Raw genomic sequence first — 24,967 nt, 5'->3', positions numbered from 1 at the left:
GAAGGCTCTCAGAGGTGCTCCACTGCCTCAGGCTAACCCAGGACTGGGGCTGGAGAGGACCCAGGAGAAAGGATTCCTTTGGAGAAAGAACAGGGAAGAGTCTTACAGCTGATGGCTCCTTGCTGGGCCCATGTCCCCTCCAGAGTGCAGAGCACTGGCAATCCTGCAGCGTGGTGGGATCGTGCAGCAGTGCAATGAAAGCACCCATAATTCCCACCAGCGAAAAGCATCTTGTGCCCAGTGGCAGGAGGACACACACTGAGAGGGGAGCACTGTGCTGCCAGACCATGGGTGCTCCCTGCACCGTCCCTGGTCCCCTGAGTCAGGATCTGGCAGCAGCTCTGCCAGCTGCCTCCTCCAAATCCACATATTGGTGCCTTGGGATTTTAGCTTTTCTATATTCTTCATGTATTTGTAACCCTACAATTCTTAAGTGTATAACTCCAAACTCTACACACAGTGTGAGCTGATGCTTTCCCATTTGGGTCAGACACAGCAATTCCTCTCCAGGCCTGGCAATCAAGGACACCTCACTGCCTCAGGCCCCCAGAGATGGAAACAAAAGGGAGTTGGGGGCAGCAAACTTGGGGTAAATGACTTCATTACCTGAAGCTGGAATTGGGAAATTAACCCCAATATGCAAATGGCCCAAACATGTAAAAGTATGAAACCTGTGACCCGTGGTCCATTTTGGGCACAGCCCCTGGGGGGCTTTGTCTGCCTGAAATGTCCCTGAAGGCCCCTCAATAAATAGAACTGCTTTTTATTCTCTTGATTTTGTCTGGCCTCTGTTTTTAGGTAACCCAAACAAAGGCATCAAGGGCTGCCTGCTCCATGGGCAAGAGGCAGATGTGCTCTGTGGGCTCCACCCAGGCACAGGCAGAGCACAGAGGTGGGCTGATGAGGGCATGGCCAGGTGATAATGGCCAGGGCTCAATCCCTGTCTGCCTAAAGGAACTGCTCAGAACTGCCTGGATACGGTGCTTCAGAGCCACAGAGACAGCTACTCCTTTGTGCCATCCAAAGAGCATCTCTCCACTGCCCTGAGCTGTGTTTGGGCTCTGGAGTGAGGGATAGGCACAACAGGAGGAGACCTTGCCCAAAAGGAACTGGAAAACTTGTCCCTGCAGATTCTCCCAGATCCCCCAGATTCTCCCGTTTCAACATCGCTGTGCTGCCACAGTGGCTCCGGCGACTGAGGTGCAGCTCATCAAGCTGGAGAATCTTTCTGAGTTAACTTTCTGGTCCTGCACAGCTGCTCGTGCAGCACTGGCAGCACAGCCCCGGCCAGGAACTCCCAGACAATGCAGCCCCCAGCCTTGGAGAATGTACCAGAATATGGAGATAAAATTTCTTGGGCAAATCAGAGAGGAAGAGAGCTTTGGCTGAGAGCCCACCCTGGCTCGTAGCTGAATGGGAGCCAGCAATGAAATAAAAAGGCAGAAACAAACCACAAAAAAGCGTTCTTGAGAAAAAGGAGAAGTAGCAAATTGGTAACAATAAAGATAAATGAGAAGTAAAAAATTGGTAAGAGAATCTAAAGGCATCCCAACAGAATATCCAAGGTCAGCAAGGCAGAGGAGAATAGGTGAAACCCTATGAAACTTCCTTGAACTGATAGGACATTATGAGAGGTATATGATGTAATTGTTACCAGTGCAGAGGGAACCAGAATATTCAGCCAGATTTCCTGATCTTTACATGGAAAGAAAAGTGGCATCTGGTGCCACTAAGGGAAGCTGAAGTGCATTTCTCCCTGTGGGTATTGGAGAGAGAGCCCAGTTTTAAAGAGAGATTAAAAGCCCAACAGCTGCCCCGAGACCTGGGTGATAGCCAGGAGCAGCTCTGGGCGCAAGGGCTGATTTCAACAAAATGTGTAAGATCCAAGGGAGCTCAAGGAGCTGGGAGAGAGTGCGGTGAAGGAGGGGACAGTGGGATGAACCCGTTCATGTAGGCTTGGCAGAGCTGACAGGAAAGTCAATTACTGCAGCATTTAGCAGTAGTGTAATGCTGCTGCACACATTTCCATGGAAAACAGTTGTCAAATAAATGTGATTTCACTTTCTGATGAGGTCTGGGAGTCGGGTGATGCAGCCTTTCTTATCTAGTGCTGGAGTTTAGCATTAGAATGAGCCTGGCACAAGTGAGTGGCAGAAATTAGTGTAAGGAGCTGTCTGGGAGATGCTGAAAGGCACATAAACTGGTGACATGCATCTGGAGCAGCCTGCATGGCCAGGCCAGGGGTCTGAATGGGCACTTCAGCATTTCTTGCTTTCCTGTCTAATTTTAAGGGAAAAAAAAATGAAAATCACTGTACCACTATCTCTGAAGCCTCCTTAGAAATGACATCACCTTGGAGCAGTTCAGGTGGAGAGCTCACACAATTCTGGGAGCAAGGGGTGATGTCTCCAGATTTTATAGTGGGAAGAAAGTGACAGCACCAACCATGGCTCTGGACAGCGGAACAAGAAATGGTATTAGGGCAGAAAAGGCACTCAAAGGCTATTTCTTCTCCACTTTATGTGGTTTAATCATTCTTCCCCCCCACCCCAACCAGGAAGTAGCACGTCCCCTGCACCAAACAATGCTCAGTCTTCAACAGACTGTGAACAAAACAGGAGCAGCACATTTGTGGGGCACTTATTGGTGCTGCTATAAAAAGCACTTCCCATGAAGTGTGCTAGTGTGGCACAGCTGCTTGGGTCACCACTGGTGCTCCAGACACACTTCCTCTGCCTGAATCAATTTTTTGTGTCATTTTTAGCATGCAGTCTCTTATTTCTTGCAACAGTATAATAGTAGGGCACTAAATAATCACATTAGGGGAGGTGAGAACAGATGCATCTTGTTTTTGAAAACATTATTTCCAATTGAATCAGCCTGGTGAATTCATGCTCAGATATTCTGAGCTGAAAGGACACTTAATAATAAAAAACCACTTGCTTTTCCAGGGCATAAATCTAACATATAACTGTCAAACTCTGGTCACTATTGAATTTACACTGGCTTTTTTCCTGGCTATTAAAAGCAACAAAGTGGCCCAACTTGAGCGATTCCTGGATGTTTGGAGGAGCTGGAGTTCCCCTCAGCCAAACACAGCCATGCATATCTGCACTTTGTTTAGAAGGCTTCAATTTGGTTTATGGATGTCAAATTCTTTCAGGCCACGGGCAAGAACAGAGGAGCTGGTTGCTGCCAGACCTCCCAAGGGATGAGGGTCCTGGCTAGAGGAAGGAATGATCAGTGGAGGTCCTTGGCTGGGCAGCACTGGGCAGGACCTGGCGCTGCTCACCAGGCTGCCCACTGCTGCTGCCTGGGACCAGTCTCTGCAGGGCAAAGTGGTTTTTCCCTCTGTCAGAATGAAGTAAATACCATCCCCCTGGCTGAAGGCACAAGTGGAAAGGCCCATCTCAGACTAACAGGCATAAAAAGCCTTTTTTAGCTGAGTTTCTGAAGACGCGGCATTTGAAGTCGGTGTCTCCGATTAGTCCCGTGGCAGCTGAGCACCTGTGATTACGTGCTTTCATTAGATTTTTGTGTTAATTGAAAATGCTTTTGAAAGCCGTGGAGTGTTGTTGTGCCGCAGCCTCAGTGACCTCAGCGAGGTCTGAAAAAAGGAGCTCTTTCCTTTGAAGCACCCAGGGAAGAGAAGTCTGGCGCCAAGATGCTCAGAAAATTTGTTCTATTATTATTTTAGAAGCAGAACAAACAGAGACCCTGGCCCAGGTCAGTGTTTCTTGCCTGGGCTTTTTCAATTCCCACAGGATCCTGCACAGGCTCTCCCAGCATTGCCAAGTGCTCAGGGGTTCCAGGTACCCAGAGAGGCACCATAGCCACCTCCATTCAGGACAAGTTCTGACTGGAGCTGAAAGGACTTTAGAAAGATTTCCTCACTCTTTTTCCCTGACTGCAGAGCTGCAGTGGGTCCAGCTTACTGAGAGTGATTCAAACCTGGGTTTTACCCTTTAAAACACCTGCATTTCTTTCTTATATAGTGGCATCCACCCAAAAAGAACTCAACAAAGACATGGGGTTTCATGAAAAAATCAACTAAAAGCTATCATACAATTTTGCTCTGATGGGAGGCAAATATAGAGTAATTTGGGCTGAATTTTCCTTTAAGTTTCTTTGGAAATGAAACCTGAAATGGCGAGGAGCATGAGGGAAATTGCTCCTCTATATCCCTGGGAGCTGAAATTGCTGAGTACTGCAGAGCTTCACCAAATCCCCTTATTCAGGACACACTTTTGCAGCACTGGTAGACAGGACAGGGCTGAGATTTGAAAATGTCACAAGCAGCACCATGAGCAGGCAGGGGCTCTTTTCTATCCACCATGTACAAAACAGCCCTGATAGGCAAAACATTTTTGAATCGTCTCAATGTAAAACTTCTTTATTTTTTTAAAATGAATCTTCTTACCACATATATGCCGTGCAGATAGATAAGGGATAATGTGTTCAAGATAATTCTTCATCATGTGAGCTTCTATATTCACAGACAGCCTGCAGTTCAGCAAACGAAGTCTATCAGAAATTTCAGATATCAGATTTTCAGAAAATCAGACCTAGTTGGTCATTCAGCAGAGCAGAGAACATGCACAGGGCAATTTCCAAAGAGTTCAGCCCAGAAGGCCGTGAGGTGACATGATCAGGGGTCAGTGACCATTCCTTCAGCACATTTCCACACTGCCTAGCAGAAAACTGACTCTAGGTCAGCACAACCAAGTTTCTTCTTCCTTAAAATGAGCCCCTGATCACCAGTGTGGGAAGGTTGTGGTAGATACCCACATGCTTCCTCTAGGTCAAGGTTGTGGTGGGATCCATGGCTCTGATAGGGTTGGGAAGCAAAGCCTTGGGTACTGGCTGCACCTTCCTGGGGCACAAGGTCACTCAAACACACAATATGCATCTGCAGGGCATTTTAAAGAATGATCATTAAAAATTAAGACATAAAAGTGCCTGCAAATCTAAGATACGTGTCAGTGGAATTTGAGAACAAGCTCCACAAATAATGGAGCATCTGTTTCCAAAAAGCAGACAAAGGGAATAATCAGGCCTGTGCTTATTTTTATATCATAATTCACTGCTGGAGTGTGAGTGTCTGTGGCTGGACTCCTGATAAGCAGCAGCCAGGCAGGACGTGGTGACCAGCTGGTGCTGCTGGCAGGGCTGCCTGCACTGCATCAGGGCTGGAGCCTGGCAGCACGGAGCGGGACAGGAGGGGAAACCACAGCAATTCCGTGGCAGAGGAGGGAAGGGGCAGGCACTGAGTCACAGCCCTGGAGCACAGCTGGTGTCACTGTGACACTCTATGGGTGGTGGTGGAGCCCACAGTGCTGCACCACACAATGCCATGGCAATTTTTGCCTTTTCTTTGATATACCTTTGATGAATTCTCAGTCCCCTTAATGTGCATACTTGTAATTCCTAAATTCTAATAACTTAACAGAGTCCTCCTAATTTTCTGTTAGGCCTGAAACATCCTAAAGGCCTCAGAGCTGGAGGCTGGAAAGCTCTACGCTATCTTGAAAAACCAAAGGCCCCTCTAAAATACATCCTATAAAATACGATTAGGCCCATCCAGGGACGAATACTCCGAAATAGGAGGACATCACACTATTCATTCAAGCCTCTCATTGGGGCATCTTTGTTAGATATGCTAATTTACAAGGTCTATAAAATTATGTACGTGATCTATCGCGTGTGTGCATTTCAGAGCGCTCCACCTTGTTGAAATAGTGCACCTTATTAGACACCAAGAGAACAGCCCTTTATCCCTTAACTGTGTCTGGCTCTTAATTTTAGGGTCAAGGGAAAGGTATGACCACACTGCTGTGCCCCACACTGGGCCCGAGCCGTGCCAGGCCCCTCCACGCTGAGGGCACACAGGAAACTAAAGAGCCAGAAAAGCAAAGTACTGCCAGAGAGAAGAAAAATGACCCAAATGTAAGTGACAAGTGTTGTTTGAATAGGAAACAATGTCTCACTGAACTCTGCACATAAAATGAGTGGAGTGAGTGGAAAATGTCTGAAGCAATTTGCAGGAGTTTATTGAATCCCCACAGAGAGCTCCAGATGGTTTGTGTGGCCAGTGTGGCTTTTGTTGCTCATGCAAAAGCTGCCCTGAGTTTTTGGGAGCATTTGTGATGGCAATTGTGCTTGCTTTCCTCTCTCTCTCCCGGCACAGACACGGGAATTCTCTCCCCACTGAAGCTCTAGGGGGGTCCCCTCTGTCTCCCCTACTCCCACCACCAGCACCAGACAAGAGGGACAAGGGTTGTCCCTGTGCAGCACTTTGGTGTTACTCCCCTTTTTCCATGTTCTTTGCGAGTCAGAGGCTTGTCCTCAGACCTGCACTTCTGTTTTTTATGATGCTTAAAGATGGTTTTGTGGGTTCTGTAATGAGACAATCTGTTGTCATCAGGCTGTTCCAATGGGTTTGTAGGCACGATAATGTTCTGGCACAGCATTTCCCCGGGGGATGAGATCCATAGGGCTGCTCCTGACTCCTGCTACAGCTTCCTGTGACAACCCCACTTCAGGTACAAGCCTCCCCCCTGTCCCCCTGTTGCATCTCCCACGAGTTTAAAGGCATCAGGTTTAAACTGACAAGATTCCCACACAGTGCTGTCATGTAAAGCACAGCCATCCCCTGCTTAACCCTTCCCTGGGCTCCATTTCCCCTGTCCCTGAACCTCAGGCTGGAGCACCAGAGCCAGACATTCATGGTGGAGAGCAAATGACTCCCAAGACTGGGGGAGGCAGAGCTCTGGGGCAGCCTGTGACTTTGCAAGCCGCCTCCAAGCAGAGAGAAGTCCTGAATCAATTACACATCCAAGCTATTATTTCCTTCCAGTCTCTGACTGGCCCCACCATATGCTGTGCTCTCACTTCATTCTACCTAAAGGAGGAAGAAAAGTATTTGAGGTTTGGGTTTTTTTCAGTCATGCATTTTTAATTGGACTATAAATTTCTCTTTGTTGTGTTCTAGAATGTTATTTTTATTTTCCAATACAACTGTCTCTTCTTTGATGAGAGCAGAGATTTATTACCCAATTTCCAGCTTTATGTCTCCCTTTTGGTCTGTTGTTTTAGCTGTTTCCTAGTTATACAGACAATCCCTTTTCCCCATCTTTTTATAGCTGAATTTCCTCAAGTCCTTGTTTCTGCACCACTCATTAATACCCACTTCTTTTACTCAGTCTCCTCAGGATTCATCCTGGATCCATCCACAGACCTACATTTCCATTTTATATCTTCTTGAGGATGTCTCTGAGCCTCCCATAATTAGACAAGATATTGTCATTGAGCAGTGTGATGTTACAGTGATTTTATGGCTGTGTTTATGCTCTGTCCCCCTGCCCAAGCCCTGCACAGAATTACTGAAAGGCCATTGCATGTGTTTATTTTTATACACCCACAGAGAATGTCACATCACAACCTTCAGTCCTCTGGTTGTTGGTAGGTGAAGTCACAGCCTCTCTTGCCTAGGACCCTGCCAGGAGGCTGCACGAGGTGTTTTGCACAAATACCCTGTAACCTGCTAATTAAAACAACTCCCTGGCACTCTGCCCTAAAATACCTCCTCATTAATAGGCACGGGCAGCAGGGACATGAGTAGGACACAGCTGTGCCTTGGCAGAGGGGTCTCCTGCCTTGGGCACTCCCACCCCAGCATGGGGCGGGCATGGGGACCTCGAGTACCTGCTGGGCACACCTGGAGAGCTGAAGTACCCCTGCACCATGGGCACAACTCTGCCTGGTCCCCAGGAGCCACAGCAAAGCCCAACCAGGGACAAAGCCCAGCAGATGTTGGGTGCTGGCCACACTGCAGCTAAAATCTAGTCCGGGGCTGGTCGGTGTGGTGAGGTGACTCCAAGGGGCAATTCAGGTTTTAATTCCAATGCCTGCACTGGCTTTGGGGCTCAGATTCTGACCTTTCTGTGTGTGATAGCTGTGTTTATCTAAGCAAAGCCTTTTTTGCTTCTAAACTAAAGAACCGACACACATCCTTCACTATTACTTCAGTCTATTTATACAAAGTGTAGTTCTGTGCAGACTTGAAAGGTCACAGGAAAACCCAGGGAGTGAATTGGCCCCATTGGTTCTAATACTGCTTTGACATTGAGAAGATTCCTTGTATTAAGCCAGGAAAAGGCACAGATTACTGTCTGATTCCACTTTAAAAATGAAAATTTGCAGAAAGATTCATAGAAGTCTCCCCTTTCCTGTGGAAAAGTGCTTCCAGTGGGGGTGGGTGAGCAGCAAGAGGAGGAGAAAAGTTCAGAAAGGCATTTGGGTTTATCCCTTTAGCTCCACAGACAGCCCCTATGCTCCTCTGTGACCTTTCACTTGCACTCATCATGCAGAGCCGGACCTTTGTGTATCTTTGTTTCAGCATTTCAAAGCAGGGATTATTTGAAGAACACTCAAGGAAAAAAATAAGTTTCTAATATTCATGCAGTATACCCTGTAAGAATATGTTTCAAAATATGCTTGAGCAAGTTGAACAATCCCTGATTTGATGAGCTCTGGGACAGAAAGCTAAAAATAACATTATTAACAGTAAAATCTGTGAAGGACAAAGCAACGCCTCAGCACACACATGGCTGATGACCGTGGCCCTCCCTCAGCTCACAGCCCATTGCTGGGACTGCCACCTCTCTGCCACCTCATGGGGACATGTCTTGGTGTCCCCAGCACAGCCAGGAATGGCACAGGAGAGCCACAACATCTTCAGCAGCCAAAGCCATGTGTGACACAGGAGCTGCAGCACCCTTGACAGCCAAAGCCACCTGTCCCCAAACCCCCAAGATGAGCTGTGGGTGCTGCCAGCCATCCCTTCCCTGAGGGGCAAAGGAATGAGGGTGGGGACATCTCTGACCAACTCAAATATTCACACTCCCAATGCATTCTATTGACTGCACTTGCCAAAGAGATTAACCTGCCTGCCCCTGGGGCTTGTGTCTGGACTACTCTACTGGTGGAAATAGAGTTGTGGGTTTCCTTAGGTGAGGGGAGAAGGGAAAGACGAAACTCAGGTGTGAAGCCCACTCAGTTTTTTAGCAGCACATTGATGAATGAAGTTCAGAGCAGCTCTAGCAAGCAGAGGAAGCCCAGTTGGAATAAACAGTTCCACATGCTAATACAGTCAGGGTTTCTGTCTTCACCTCCAAGGGGGCTGTGGGATCATTACTGCATTAAGGCTCAGCTAAACAAAGAAGGAGGAACAGAGGTTGAAGCTGTGGGATTTTTGGTTTCATCAAGCCTGACATCTCTGAGATAACACTTCATTTTCATCTCCATTTGAAAACATTAATAAAAATTTGTTAGTTCAGCATGAATGTTTTGGGAAGAACCTTCCAAATCCACAAAACTGAACAAAGAGCTCAAATGCACTGAAATTAACTATTGTTTATTGGGGTAAAAGCATTTTTTTTCTGCAAGAAGGGAAAGGATCATGCCTGGAGCTCCAGCCAGCACTGGAGAGGCTGGAGACAGGAGAGAGAGGATCCACATTGAGCCAGGGTACCCAAGATCACTGCTGATCTTGAGTAGAGAATTATCCTTCTGGGCCTTAATCCTACTGCCTGCAAGCTCTAAAAGTCACATCCCTTCTCCCCTTGCCTTCTAGCTGGTATCTGGTTTTTCTCTTTGCACTATAAAGCTGGAGGATTCTCTTTCTATTACAAAGCTGAGCAAAACACCAAGCAGGCTGGGTTATCCCAAGTCGTTGTCTGGTGAGACGTGGCTTATGTCAGGCCTTGAAGTATTTCCATAAATGGTATTTAAGAAGTGAAATAGTTCACACTGCACTTCTTGCAAATGTTTGCCAGAGAGGGGCCTGAGCAAAGCCTGGAGATGCACAGTGCTCCCTGCTTGCGGAAGGCAAGGTCACCTCCATGACTGGGGCACCCCCGGAGCTGCTGCTCACCTGCTCCAAGGACAAGGGTGGCAGTGAGGGCTGCAAGGACAGACCCTGTCTCACCTCATGGTTTAGTTTTGGATCTTTTCTGCATTGTTGCTACATTTCAGCAGCAAGGCCCACCACAGGACCAGGAATACCAGCACTGATTCCCAGCGCTGCCTCATGCATCCTCATCATTACTGATGCCTTTTTCACGCTTACCTAAAAACAGAGAGACAGAATTAAGAGAATAAAAGCAGATATATTTAATGAAGGGCCTTCAGGTACATTTAGGGAAGATGAAGCCTCCATGAGGGGCTACATCCAAGATGGACAATGGTCACAAGTTTTTCACACGGATAGCTATTTGGTCGATTTGCATATCAGGGGTTAATCCTCCAATTACAACTTTGGGTAATGAAGTCACATACCCCCAGTTTTGCACCTCAATTCACTTTTGTTTATACCTTTAGGGTCTGAGGCTGTAGGGTGTCCTTGGATCTCAGTCATGAAGGGATTGTTTTGTCTGACCAAAATGTGAAGACAATAACTAACTCTATATGGAGTTTAGAGTTATGCACTAATGCAGTGGATTGAAAAATATAGGATTTGCAAACACAGGATTTGAAAAATATAAAAGCTAAAATCCTAAGGCATCATTACAGCCCCAAGATGTTACCAGTGGATTTTAGCTAAGCAAATCCCACAAAGTGGGGGAGCTGCACATGCTCACCCTGGCAGAGTGGCTGAGGTCAAGAGCAACTGTAGGAGAGCATGGATCAGGGCAAGAGGATGCAACCTGTGCCCCCTGTCCAGCCCCCTTGCTGGGATTTTCCTGGGACTCATGTGTTTGCAGCAGCTTAATTCTGGGTGTTGCAGAGGACAAGTGGCAGTGACCCGACACTTCATCTAATCAGATTCACATGCTGCTGCCCAGCACAGTCCCACTTACTGCTGGCCCAGAAGGTGCTAGAAGCATCTTTTCCAAATAGCGTTTAAATATATTACATGCCTCAAGAAGAAAGTGCTGCATGAACCAGCGGCTCGGCGCTGCAGCAGGGGGTGTCTGCAGCATCCTCTCTGCATTTGCTTTCACATGGACAGCTCCACTTATTAATCTTGGGTTTTGTCACTTAACTCTGAAACTGAAGATATTACTCAAGTTCTGCAGCAGTTCCCAGTAAATGAGAGGAAATTCAGGGACACTGTCCCTGATTACAATCCACGGTCCAGGCATGGAGCAGTGACTCCCATGGGGCTGTCCCTGGCTGCTCATCCCACACGTGGGAGGAAGAGGAGGAGGAGGATTGTTTTGCCCAACTTCATGTGGTTTCCCCCCAGACAATCTGCTTACTGTACAGCCCTTGTGAGAGGAGGATGCCAGCTTGTGTTCACTGATTTATAAATAGGGTGGGAAATAGGAACCCTTCGCTCCTCAGTTTTCCTGTCAGAAATCTCTTCCTTCAATATGCTTTTTAATTAAAGTCAAATTCAGCTCAACTGCATGCTCAGCTCCTTCTGTAGCTCCCACTCACCAGTATCCCATTTTCTTAAGCTGCTTCAAACCATTTTTCCATTGAATTCATGCTGCCTCCAGTTTACAACTCCCAGTTTACACCATTATGAAGGAGATACTGACACACCTAAAACGTAAGAAATGGCAGGAAAAACAAAGAAGTTTCACTTCAATCAGTAGATCCATTAACCCTTCCAGAGACCTGCCTGCTCCCTGGAGCAGTTTGCTCATTGGTGCTAACAAGGCATGAGTTATTGCTCATGTTTATGATACGTTGATGTATCCCATTAATTAGCTCGCATGAATCAATAGAAACTACTGAACACATAATCCTTGGTAATTCATAACACTGGAGTAGAGGAAACAGTGTCCTTAGCATTAAATAAACAGTGATTATGATTATGAATCTCAGAATTCCACAAAAGAGCAAGGCTCCAGTCTTGGTGTGAGCAGTTCCAGGGTGAGGTCAGTGCTGAGCTGCCAGGGACACGGTGACATCCACTGTCACCAATTACAAAGGGCTGTGTGAAGCGCTGCACAATGACTAACACTCCATTTTAGCTGCATTTGGGTCTCTTAATAAAGCTTTCCTCTTCCACCTCCTCTAGAATTGGAACGTTTTTCTAATTCCCCCTTTTCTCATCTACCAACTAATAATTTACCCATTTAAATTTGTTATTCACTATGTTTAGTCATAATAATGAATATTCAGCTTCATTAGCAGATACTTGGTTCAGTTCCTACTGAGACACTCAGCTCTGCCAGTGTAGCAGCTGATCCCTCTGGCAGCAGGGTCACTGGCAGTGGGATCATTGGCAGTGAAACCCTCTTGCAGTGGATTCCTGTAATAGTGGATCCCTGTGACAGCAGGATCTCCCTTTGGAGCAATGGCCCCCAGTCCTGTGCAGGATTGTGGTGCCGATGGCACTGTCACCATGCCCATGGCGCTGTTGCAGTACTGGTGGCACTATCATGGTGCTGATGGCACTGTCACCGTGCCCATGGCACTGTCACCATGCTGGTGGCACTGTCACCATGCCTGTGACACTGTCGCAGTGCCTATGGCACTGTTGCGGTGCTGATGGCACTGTCACCATGCCAATGGCACTGTCGCAGTACTGGTGGCACTGTCACTGTGTCCCTCGCACTGTCACTGGGCCCATGGCACGTGTGCTGGTCCCCTCCCTGGAGCAGGGTGCCCACAGCAGGGCCCTGCCATCCCCCATAGCCTAGTGTGGGGCAGCTGTAGCCCCGTAGGGTGTCTGGCTCCGGGTCCCTCCCATGGCACAATCCAAAGGCCTTTTCCCAGGGGAGCAGAGGTCAGCAGGGGTGGGACCAGGGCCTTGTTCTGCTGTGAACACCCAGCTCTGCAAGGGCATGTGCCAAGCCCCAACCCTGGGCAGAGAGGCAAGAGAACCCAGGGGCAGGCTGGCAGCGTGGCTGGGAGCAGGCAGGGCACCCACCACGGTGACAGGGACCCCCGGCCCTGAGCTCGGCTCATGGCACCAGCACAGCCCCATGCCAGCTGCTCTTCAGTGGGCAGCTGCTCCTCTGTGACACAGAATAGGTTTTTAAAAGCTGATTCTGATCATTTAGAGAATGTGGAATACCTTTGGAACCCGGCTGCTGGGCAGGTCCAGCACGTCCCTTCGCATCCTGTGTTCTGTGTGTGGATGTTTGTAAACCAAGAATACAGATGACAGGAAAATAATGAAAGCATTTTTCAGAGCAGATCCTTTTGTCATTCCCCCCCCTTTTTTTTTTCTTTCATTCCCAGGAATAAAGTGCTGCTTTTAAGCCAGCAAATCTTTCAGCTGTAATTACCCTGGGCATTCAGAATTGAAAATTAAGAAATGGGGGGAAGGATTAAAACAAAGGGAGGGAAAATAACCATTCATAAAATATATTGAAGATTGTAGGTTTCAAAAATGTCCTCCCCAGGCAGATCTTTCCCACCATAAAAGATTTCAGTCAAGCTATATTGGGAAAGAATTTGTAAAAAATGGTGAGCTTTTATTCTTACAGGTCCCAGAATAGGCTCCTGTGTTGCCCCCACCTCCCATGCCCAGCAAGTGCCACATGCTAGCAAAGTCTTTTTTTTCCCTCTGCTTAACAACACTAAAACATTAAAATAAGAAGAGGAGAAGGCAAAATCAGTCTCTGAATCTCCAAATTACACCTTTGGCTGCCCCAAGCACCAGCAGGTTTGACCAAGGGTAGATTAATCCCACAGAACCCCACATTCCCTCTGCATTCTGCACTTCCTGGAGACCTGTTACAGGTCCTGGAAATCTATTACAGACCTTTGATCTCTTCCTATAAAAAGGATTTTCTGAGGAGAGGAGATGGGATTAAGCAGAAACAATTTTCCCAGGGCACTCTGGTTTTGGGCTTTTCCCCCTTCACTGCTTTCTTTTAAACAGAAGATGCCAACAGCAAAAATCCTCACAAGGCTTTGGGACTGTCAACTCCTGAATGGAATCCATTTCATCAGTCAAATTTAGCATCTATCAGGAGCAAATATTCAGCATGTGGCACAAAAATCTTGTAAAATGGAACTGTTAAATATTTAGGGCAGACGACAAACAATGTGTCATAATATTTGCAGAAGTGCATTTGCTATTCAATGCCTTGTCTTAGTCAAGGCCCCAGTTTTTGGAAGCATCAATGCAAGAGTGAGAAACAAGTTGACTGTTGGTGTTTGGCTACACTGTGGATGGAAAACAGGATTTAATGTAGGTTTCTTAAGTCTAATATATGCTATATGCCAGGTGGGTATTAACACTTATTAGCTGCATCTTAGCAATGAATATTGGAGAAGAATTTAATTAACATGCAATAATTGGAATTTTAATTCAGCTTGGCAGGTCTGTGTGTGGCCAATGAGGACTCCCAGTACAGAGCTCAAAGATTTGTTGAATCCAGTTTACCTGGGAAGACAATTTCTTTTTCCCCAAATAAGTGGTTTTGGTTTCCAACACCCTGAATTCTGTTTACAGTGAATTTTCACAATTGAACCAGCCAGACCCAGTTTGCACTGGGATAAATGGGAAGAACAGTCACCTGCTCTGCTGTGTGGGGAGCTCCAAACTGGGGAATGGTGCGGGGAGACACAGCCCTCAGCTTTCCAGCACACAGTAAAGAGAAATCCAGAGTATTCTATCACCCTGCAGGTTTGTTAGGAGCCCGGTCAGTCTTGGCACGAGGTGGGATTTGTGTTTCAGTGTGGCCTCACTCCCTGCTCCGTGCCTCACCTGAGCCTTGCCCCAATGGACACCCCAGACCCCTCCACAGGGCAATAAAACACCACAGAAAATACACTTCCATCTGCACCCTGAACCCTGTACTACACATCTGCAATAATTCAAAGCTTTCAAACCCCTTTTTCCCCCCATATATTACAGTGTAACACATGATCTCAGCCCAAAGCACTGCCATAAAAGTGATTTGAGTGTGCCTGAGTCATCCAGCCATCGGTGATTCCCAGGACTCATCTGCTGAGTTTAGGCTGCTTCAGTGAGGTTTTGGGGAGGGGGAGCAGGGATGGGCATGGGAGGGAATGTCCAGTCCAGTCCAGCTGGCAGTGCAGTGGCCGAGAGTGGAGGCTGGAATTGACACCATGGTTTCATTTAGCCCACACACAAATGTGAGCTGGTAAATAATCCCAGGGAGCCCAGATACCTTCTGAGGTGTCTCATAGTGAGAACAAGACAAGCACAAGTAGCCCAAAGTGGCCAGAACTCCCTTTTGCAGAGAAATAAACCACTTAGAGCCTGTGGGAGCCTTTCCCAGCTAGGGTGGAGGGCAGTGGTGGGACTGGCTGTCCCCCTAGGGTCTTCAGGGTGCAGCCCCACACTCACTTTGGGAGATTTGCATTTCCTGTGCACTGAACACTGGGCAAATTGAAAGTTTCACAGTATTTTCCTTGCCTTTATCTTGATGGGAATCTGTCCCTCTGAGATTATGATGCTGCTTTCTTTTCTTTTTTTTAATTAATTGAGATTGCTTAAAAAAAAAAAAGCCCATTTCATTTTAATCATGTATTATGCAAATTAGAAATTTAAATATCATTAAGAAATCTGTTGCTAACTTAATTTATTTCTGCTGTAGCACCACTGAAGGCTTTTGATCTCAGATTAGCGCTTTGATCTGCTCCCTTGGTCGGGGTTACGCTCTGCCGCTGCGGTAAACGCTCTTCCTCAGATGTCAAACGTGCAACACCAGAACAGCTTGTTCAAAGCATGGCAGAGGAAACGCAGCCAATTAGGCCAGATGAGGAGGGTTTGCAATGAGGAGAAGTTTGTTTCTAGGAGCCACAGCCTGTTGTGCTCTGCCCTGGCCATGCCCCAGCCCATGGGGACAAGCTGTGCCGGCGTCCAGCCAAGGATGCAACAGGTCATCCCTAGGAGCAGTGGCAAACCTTTCCAGACCTTTTCTATCTACTGTTCATTAAAAACACAACCTGCCATGTTCCATTTATTCCTCATTTAGTGCAAGTAAAGTGCTGATACATACGTTTTAGCTCCAGTGGTTTTAATCGGTTAATTTAACCAGAAGCATTAATGATGTATTGCTTTGCCACTTGACTGCTCATCTGTTAAGCAGCTTATACATAGATGAATGTCACCCCCTGTGACATGAAGTGCCTAATTCAGAACAAATGAAATAGGATTTTGCATATTCAATACCAAAATGAGAAAAGAAGGAGACACCGTCTCCTGGGAATGGATCAACCTGCTGTGATGGGATTTCTGTCCTGGCAGTCAGGAAATCCCTCCTTGTGGGACACACTCACACTTTCTGTATCTGATTTTATGGTTGAATTAATTTTCTTGGCATTACTCAGCAAGTACCTGGCTCTGCCTCCTGCTGCACCTTGTGATGGAATCAGAGGCACTGGGAATGCATCTCTGCCCATCAGCTCCTCTACCAGCCACCGTGGGGCCCCAGGGACACCCCCAGAGTGACTAGTGGGGGGGACTGTGGCAGGGAGGTGACAGTAGCACTGTTCCCACTCAGGTTTGGCTCCACGGTGCAGGGTCACAGCAGCTGAAATAGAAATGTTCCTGGTCTCGTTTGAGGTGTTGGGGACAGCAAGCTCCTGGAGACTGGGGGGAATCAGCCACTCCACTGTGCTTGTCTCTCCTCTGAGCTCACAGGGTATTCAAGCTCCATGTCCTGCCTCTTCCCAAGGATGTCAGACAGCAAATCCAGTCAGGTGTGCTGGGGAGTTCAGGAACACCCAAACCCAAGTCCAGAGAGGCTACACTCACCACATTTCCCTGTAGGGTATCGTGGACACGGGGAAAACTCCTGGGTGGGCAAGTATGTCATGGGCTTCATCAGCCCCATGAAACTGGGGTCCTCAGCAAAAGCAGGTGGAAATGCCTTGTATCTGAGAGCCAGGGAAGCTGCCAGGGTGGGAGCAGCTCAGGGGACAGGCTGGTGCCTTTTTAATTTACACAAAAGAGGCACACAGTGAGCACAGGCAGCGTGTGAGCGTAAGTGATGCAGACACATTGGCTCTGAGGTTAATCCTCTCCCCACGTTCCAGGCAGATCCTGCTCCTGAGTTTTTAGCAATCGGCATCCAGAGCGAGGAGCTCCTGTGGGCAGGGGCAGCTTGGCCCCTGAGCCGCCAAGCCCTGTACAGGGGCTCTCTTGCGCAATGCATGTTGATGGAGCCTGAAATTGCTTTGGATCTGTGGCTGTGCTGCATCACATTAAGCAGTGCCATGCTGAAGTGACAGGGCCAGTGCATGATCAGCAGCAGTTGAAGGGACAGGGACTCAGATCCTGCCGCTCTGTCAAAACCAAAAGCCCACTGACAGAGCACAGAAATTATTTTCAGCTCCTTCCCAGAAGGTTTGTTTCAATCAGTTTGCAAGTTGTGCTCGCTGCCTTGGCGTGAAGCGGCTCTGTGGTACTGCCACTGGGCACATCCCAGGATGCTGCCATCTGACACAGGGCTGGGTGGGAGCCTGTGGAGGGCTGGGGGATCCACTGCACCTCTCTGACAGCAAGGGCTTCCCAGGGGTAACAAGGGCTCTGGAAGGGTGGTAGCCCCCAGCGCTCCTGGCACTGCTTTCCTCACTCATCCCTTTATAGGGTGGGTTTGTTTCTGTTAGGGGACCAGCTGGCATCAACAGCAGATCTGGGGGTTCTGCTCCATGGCAAGCTGAGCACAGGACCAGCTCCTTGGAGCACACTCATGGATCATTTCACGGTAGCAGCTCCTTGGGGGAAGGTGCAAGGAGAGATTTCTCGTGAATAAATCTGTCACTGTTTTCCCTTTTTGTTTTCCTGATATTTATTGCCTTCTGGATTTCTCTGCTCTCTCTGCATCCTTATTATTACACCTGAGACTGCCACAGTCCCCCAGGATGGGCAAGGATCTGGGAGTTGAAGCCCCATTCCTAGCCACAACCTCATGCTCCAGGGAACTTTCTTTCACTTCCCAACAGTGTTATCTCATTTCTCTATATAATGCTGCTGTATAAACAGCAGCTCTCAGGGGACCTGGGCCATGACAGTGAGATTCTCCCCACTGGCCTTGTCAGACAAGCAGCAGTGTCAGGTTCTCCAAGCCTCTGCGAGGAAGCCTCTCCCCAGACTCTCCATTCTCTGCCTCAGGGACCTGTGGAGCAGCATCCCACAGGAAAAGTCACTAAATTCTGTGTACCTGCCCTCAACAACCCATTTGCTAGTAGTGTTCCCAAAACAGAGTGATTTGTCCTCAGAAAATGGCAAATCTCATGCCTCAGATGGCAACAGCAAAAACATTTTATAACCTCAGAGAAAAAAATCCACAAGAAATACAGCTCTGGGCATGGAAGGGCTGTGAGAGGGAACAGGAGCTCCCATGTGCCTGAGGAGCTCTGCTGGCTCCATCCTTGGTAATAGCTGTCTCAAACCAGGTGTTTCTTCCCGGATGTCACATGGAAAGAGGCTGTCAGAGCTGTCTAAATGTGTGAACAACACTGTCAGCGGGGGAGAGAAAAGTGTTATCAGAAATAGTTGTTCTTCAAAGCTAAATAACTCCGTGATTTATAAGGAGTAAAAGATAAGAGATCACGCCACACGCTGAGGGCTGTTGGAATTTTCTTTCTGAGAATGAAGCTGTTTGTTTTGGTAAAAAGGAAAAGAGGGGAGAAACGAAAACCTCCTAAGACTTTTTTGACTTAGCTCTTGACAAAGCTAAAAATAACTACAATGGCACTGAGCCCAAGTTTCAGGATCACTGGGGTAGTTGAGGAGGGTTCCCAGCCCATGGTCCAGGTGTCTTTCCAACTCCATCCTGGGACCATTCCCAACATCTTCCCACACCATCCCTTGGGACAGAAGGATGCAGTACAGTCTTGCTGGATGCAGACAAGACCTGGGCTTGTTCTGATTGCTATCAATGGGATTTTAGGTGTTCTGTGTGATGCAGGTTTTGCCCTGAAGAGAGGCTCAAGTTCTGCTATTCCAAGTGAAACTCTCTGTGGTTTTCAGCCAAACTTTCCCTTGTTCCAGGGAGGCTCCTCCTGCCTGCCCAGCCTCACTATTGCTCCTCTGGTCTAGACCCAAAGGGAGTTTGTTCTGGAATCTCATTTCAGATGTTGATAACTCCTCACCTTAGCAGAAATGTCAAGGTCATCAAATAAAACAACATAAAGCAGTCAGACATGAAGTTGATTGTAATTAGTGTGTTTTCCCATACACTGGCTGACATTCTCCAGAGAGCAATTAGTCTGCTTTAAGAGTAAAAGACAAATGAATAATTATTTAACTTGCCTGGGATTGATTTTAAAATCCAAGAAGTCAGATCTAATAATGGATTACTTCATCAAAAAATATGTAAAATAAGTGATAAGTGTTGAAAGCCTTCATCAACAGCTTGTGTGAGGCATCTCCTACAAGGCTAACTCCCAGTCCCAGATTGCACTGCACCAAAGGTAGCCCTTATGGCATAAAAAGAAGGTTTCCAGGGAAAAATATCTATGCAAACAAAGTCAACCCAAATTGATAAACTTCAGCATGTGTTGAGTGGTGCATGGCTCTGCAGTGGGGAGTCCTCGGACTCTATTGACTGGTTCCTGGCCAAGGAACGGCACACAAAAATCAGGGAGCAAATCCTCTCACCAACCTCAGGAGGATGTCACAAAGCATGACAGACCTTGCCACAACCATCTTTTATCTCTCTACCAAGCCACAGGAGAGGAAGAAAGAAGGAATGAGGAGCTGAGACCTGCACAGACAGGAAATAGAGGGAAAGGCCACGAGCACCACAGAGTATCCAGTGATCTCCAAGACATTTGAACTAGCTCCCAAAACAGGGCAGAGGTTTAGAGAGTGACAGCAACCCTGAAGGAGCTTCAGTTTTACTCTCTTGGGCGGGATTTGTCGATAGGTGGTGTACAAAACTGGAGACTGATTTGTTGTGGACTTCTCACACCCATGGACTCTTGTCTCTGAGAGTGATGAGGTTTCTGCCCAAGGCCCCTGTGGGATCACTTGCAGAGGAGCTGCCCACAACTGTCCAGCCCCCAGCAGGAGATTGCCCACCCCTGTTCTTTCATATCTCCTGCTGAGGCTTGAAGGGAACCCCTGTGGCCCCCCAGCCTGGCCATCAGCCAGCTGATGTCACATCCCTTGTGCTCTCAAAGCCACGAGCCGAGCATCTCCACTTTGCTCAAATGGAAGAACTGCAACAATTATTTTCATAATTAGCTGGCTTTGCAAATTAATGCCAGTTATGCTGGGTAATCATGATGAAGATTATGCATTAATCAGCTGTTTCAAGCCAGTTATTAGGCTCTTTAAATAATGATGGGAATGAACGTCTCTGAAGGAGCGGCACACAGCCAAGAGGGATGTAAAGATCCAACAGGATGTGCCATGTATCCATGCACAGATCTGACATCAGGTGCTCCCAGGCTCTCCAGTTTCTGAGCAGAGACCAGCCTGGGGCACATCGTGGCTGCCCTCAGCACCTCAGCAGCCAGTGTCCCAGAGTATTCCAGGTGTGTTCCCAGCAATGGGAAATACATGGAAATCCATCCCTGCTGCTGTCAGCTCTCTCATCACCTGGCCCTGAGCCCAAGGTACTGGGTGGCTGCACAAAAAAGTCTTCCCTGTCAAAAAACTTGTTATATCCAGTTGGATGTCTGGAATGGGAATTTATTTGATCAAGCACCAGTAATCCACATAGCTAGCCCTTCTATATCCTCTCATAGTAAGACGTGCTCCAACACAACCCTGAAAGTGTTGGGCTGAGAGAAAACCTAATGCCAGCTAGTGGATAATCAATGTAATATTAACTAGTTATCACTTCAGGATGATGCTAAAGAACAAAAAATACCTGGCTAAACATTCTGGACAGTGAAGCTTTGAACAGAAAGATAGGATGAATCTCACACTCACTTTAGTTTCGTTTATTGTGTCTGATGTAATATTGTAGATGAACGTTCTTCTGCCCTAAGAAACTTAAATTGAGCTGCCAGTATATGCAAATTTTGATGTGGATGAATAATTTTCTTTGCACCAGTCAAAACCCAAATGTTTTGGCATAATCCAGTAAGAATGAGGCACGTGGACAATTCTGCTACATTCCTGCCTACACTGCTCAGCATTCTGGATTGAAAATCTGCCCATGAGTGACTGGCTGAAAATCACGTGAGACTGAAATGACACCACAGAATGAGCATTCAGCTTCTTTTTTTCTTTATTCTTCTGCCTATTGCCAAGATTAGCACTGAGTTCAGTGGTTTTTTCTAGCGGAGACATACAGGGAACAGCTCAAACTTTTTTCATGTCTGTGAATGTAAATGAATTCCCACATTCATTTGTGGATGTGGATGCACAAAGACTGCAGAGGAAGAGAAGGAAAGGGACTTGTCACAATCAGGGGGAGCAGAAAGTCAGAGGCCTTTTGCAAGTCCTTCTGCTTCCTTGCTGAGAACATCTCCAAACATCACTCCTGTGCTTCACCCAGTCCATGGCTCTGGTTGCATTCCCAGGAGGACACCCAGAGCATGGCCATCAGCAAAGCTGTCAGTTTGGCTCTGGCCAAACTGGAACTCCTGGCTAACACCAAACTGCCACAGAACTATAGAAAATGTGCTCTGGCTGCTGGAGAAGGATTCATGGCATTGCCTGAAAGCCAGGAGGGCTGAGCAGACATCTGTTGTCTACAACAAAACATTTGAGGACTATCTTAAATTGAAGAGGAAGATTTTCCTTCTGCTAATGAACCCTGCGACCATCTGTTACCAATTGTACTTGCTTATTTCGCTCATCCATTAATTATTCTGGTTTACTTTTGAATAAGTTAGAGCAAGGTTTGTGTCTTTCCATGGTTCTGCGAGGGCACAGAGTGGCTCCTGCATCTTGGAGACAAGGACACATTATTACATAACCCATGCCTGCACCAAGTTACTCCAATTAGAATGGCTGTCAGTGGGAGCTGAGGACAAGACTCACAGACACAGAGCCAAGAAGCCCAGCCATGCTGTGACATGAGCTTGTTGCCCTTGGGGAGGTGTAATGGCATTAACAACTTCTGAACATAGGAAAGCTTCATCAGAGATGTGCATTACTGAGCAGAGGAGCTGTAGGGTAGGCAAATCCAGAAATCTCTGCTGGTCTGAATTAAAAACTTGGAGAACTAAACCTGAGGAGCAATAAAAAAGGAGAAGGGGACTGAAAATGGCACTGAAAATAGCCAGCAGCAGCACTGTCCTGCCTGACTCCTGTGCAAGGACCAGAGGTGGGTGATGAGGCAGGAGGATTTTGAGAGGACAGTGCCAGTTTTGTACCCAGTTACTCCTCAGAACACAGACCTGGAGCCTCCCTGCACTTCCTGTCCACTTCCCATGGTCTGGTCCTAAAGTTTTATGGGAAGCCACTTATCTGGCTCATAAAAATATTCCAAGACTTTAAACCACCTCTTACTGCCCCACAAAGCTGCCACCCTGAACATTCTCATAGACCAGGATATAAGAAAAATGCAAATCTTCATGTCTTCATTTCAGTACAGGACAGGTTCTCGAGCAAACCCTGCTCCACCTGCAAACGTTCCAAGAGTTTCGTCATCCTTGCTGCATAAGTTTGTGAAACAAACTGTGGCTCAGAGGTGGAATTTTTTTGTCTTGCAGGGGGAATCTTTGAGTACGCAGATGGCCCCAACACGCAGGTGATGAGTGCTGAGGAACAAGCCTTCCGCTTCTCCGCCAACATCATTAACAGGAACAGAACTTTGTTGCCCAACACAACCCTAACCTATGACATCCAGAGGATACACTTCCATGACAGCTTTGAAGCAACTAAGAAAGGTAAGAGCAGAGCAAACTTCTGAGCAGCTTTGTGGCCATTTATTCAGCGTAAGAAAGGTCTGGTGTGCAGACCAGCAGCTTGTTCTGTCCTGCTCTCACCAGTGATCTGGATGAGAGCTCCTGCCGGAGCTGACCTTCCAGAGGCATTTTAATACAAGGGGAACAACTACCTTTTTTCCTTATGAAACCTCACAAAACTTTCAGCGTTTGCTCTAATCCTGAGCAGAGGTCTGGAGGCCATGTCTGTGTTTGTGTCACTGCATCCCTGGCAGTGTTCACATCCATCACATGGATGTTCTGTTCTCTTAATAACAGTCACTTTTGATTACTGGATAATAGCAGCACACTTGAAGTGCTGAAAGGAAGGGACTGCACAGCAAAAGCTGTGAGCTGGTGACCTGCAGGCTCATGCAGTTTGATTCTGGCTGTGGAGAAAGGAAACCTGCTGCCTGAGCTGGCGGCTATTGGAGAGACATCTCCAGGAGGATCTGCTCCCACCCAGCCCAGTGACCCCCTGTCCCTTTTCAGATGGTTTTGTGGTAGAGGCTCCCTCAGAGGAGCTTGGCACTCCTCTGTGCCTCAGACCCACCTGGCATAACTCGTGCTCTCTCTCTGTGCCTCATCACTGTTGTAATTACCCAATATCAGAGCTGGGTCAGTGCCAGAAGTGTCTGAGCTGTGCCCAGGAGTGCCCCACGCTTATCCCCTGTCCAAGGCTTTGCTGACATCCCTCCCTTTCCCCCTCCAGCCTGTGACCAGCTCGCTCTGGGGGTTGTTGCAATATTTGGACCTTCCCAAGGCTCTTGCACCAACGCTGTCCAGTCTATCTGCAATGCCCTGGAAGTCCCCCACATACAGCTCCGATGGAAACATCACCCTTTGGATAACAAGGACACTTTCTATGTCAACTTGTATCCTGACTATGCTTCCCTGAGCCATGCTATCCTGGACCTCGTGCAGTACCTGAAGTGGAGGTCAGCCACAGTGGTGTACGATGACAGCACAGGTGGGTAAAGGAGGGGCTCAGAGAAGGAATCCTGCAGATTTTCTATCCTGGGTCTCTTCAGGAACTTTTCCATTTATCCTCTCGAGAGCTAAATGGTGCCCTGTGCCATGACAGATTCCCAGGAGTTGTAGACAGTGCTTTGGAAGGCCTTGCGAGCTTTCTAAGCATTTCATTTACAAAACACTCAGCAAGTGGGGCCATGAGCTGGCAAAGGGTCATGGGGGGGTTCATTGACATGGGTGACCATCTCAGCCTGGCTCTTTTGGCATTGTGGTTCCCTTTGCAACAGAAGAGCCCCTGTCCACAGCTGCTGTGGAGGAAGCAGTTCCCAGCTAAAACCAAAAGCAGTTCTGGAAATTTTTTTGTTTTCTGGGTAATTCTGTAACACTGAGCTGGCAAAGTTCTTCATGTAAGGAAAGCTGCTGATGGTTAAACAAAGCAAAGCACTGCACAGCTCTAGATATAGACCCCCCAAAAAACAAAAGCCACATTGGATAGCCTGTCCAACCTAATTTCACTAAACCAAATGGTTTCTTTAGGGGAGGGCTGATGAGAACACAGTTTGACATTCCTGTTTTGCAAATGTGGGTCACAGTATGTTCCCTTCGTGGCATATTCTAATGTGTTCCTTCTATGCAGAGGGACACACTTCTCTCTTCCCCCTTGCAATAGGCATCTGCTAAAATTCTCCTTGCAACACCAGATTCCAGTCATTCCCATTCAGCTGCATGCACCATAGCTCTTTGCTTTTTGCAGTGTCAAAACCAGAAATTAATTCTGAGGGTAGTAGGAAGTTACAAGCTGTGATTAAGTGACCATTACGATGTACGCGACTCATAAATCCAAGTGCATATTCATTTTTTCCTTTTGCTGCTGTGCATGGTAAATATGCAGATTTTCATTTGTTGTGTAGCTGATTGTCACATCCTGTCCTTTCTCAAGGGCACATCTGCTTAAGGAAAATTTTTGTGATCCCAGAGGTGTCTGAGGTTAGGGCCAACCTGCTGTTCTCCCCTTCCTACTGGATGCAGGGACCCCCTCCAGCTCTACTGGCTGCAGTGGTGGCAGAGAACCACCAGGAAAAGCCATCCTGTCCTAGAACAGCTCCTCTGGGGATAATGGCAGGCATGTGACACCTTGGCCTTGATAACCTTTAGCAATGGCCATTTGAGAGAGGGAGGGATGGATGAATGGATGGATGGATGGATGGATGATGGATGGATG

The 24,967-nt window shown here is 47.4% G+C and overlaps 1 protein-coding gene across 3 annotated transcripts in view; it reads left to right on the top strand.

Moving 5' to 3' along the window:
• Nucleotides 1–24,967, top strand: part of GRIK3 (glutamate ionotropic receptor kainate type subunit 3) — a 106,879-nt gene that overhangs the window by 33,855 nt on the left and 48,057 nt on the right. For all 3 annotated transcript variants that reach the window (XM_033519588.1, XM_015649417.3, XM_015649416.3), the window contains exons 2-3: nt 22,561–22,737; nt 23,486–23,743. In XM_033519588.1, the coding sequence (XP_033375479.1) occupies nt 22,561–22,737; nt 23,486–23,743 (435 nt within the window). The remainder of the gene's footprint in view (nt 1–22,560; nt 22,738–23,485; nt 23,744–24,967) is intronic.

This window comes from Parus major, chromosome 23, assembly GCF_001522545.3.
Source record: "Parus major isolate Abel chromosome 23, Parus_major1.1, whole genome shotgun sequence".
Taxonomy (NCBI): Eukaryota; Metazoa; Chordata; class Aves; order Passeriformes; family Paridae; genus Parus; species Parus major.
This window is presented reverse-complemented; position numbering and strand designations above follow the sequence as displayed.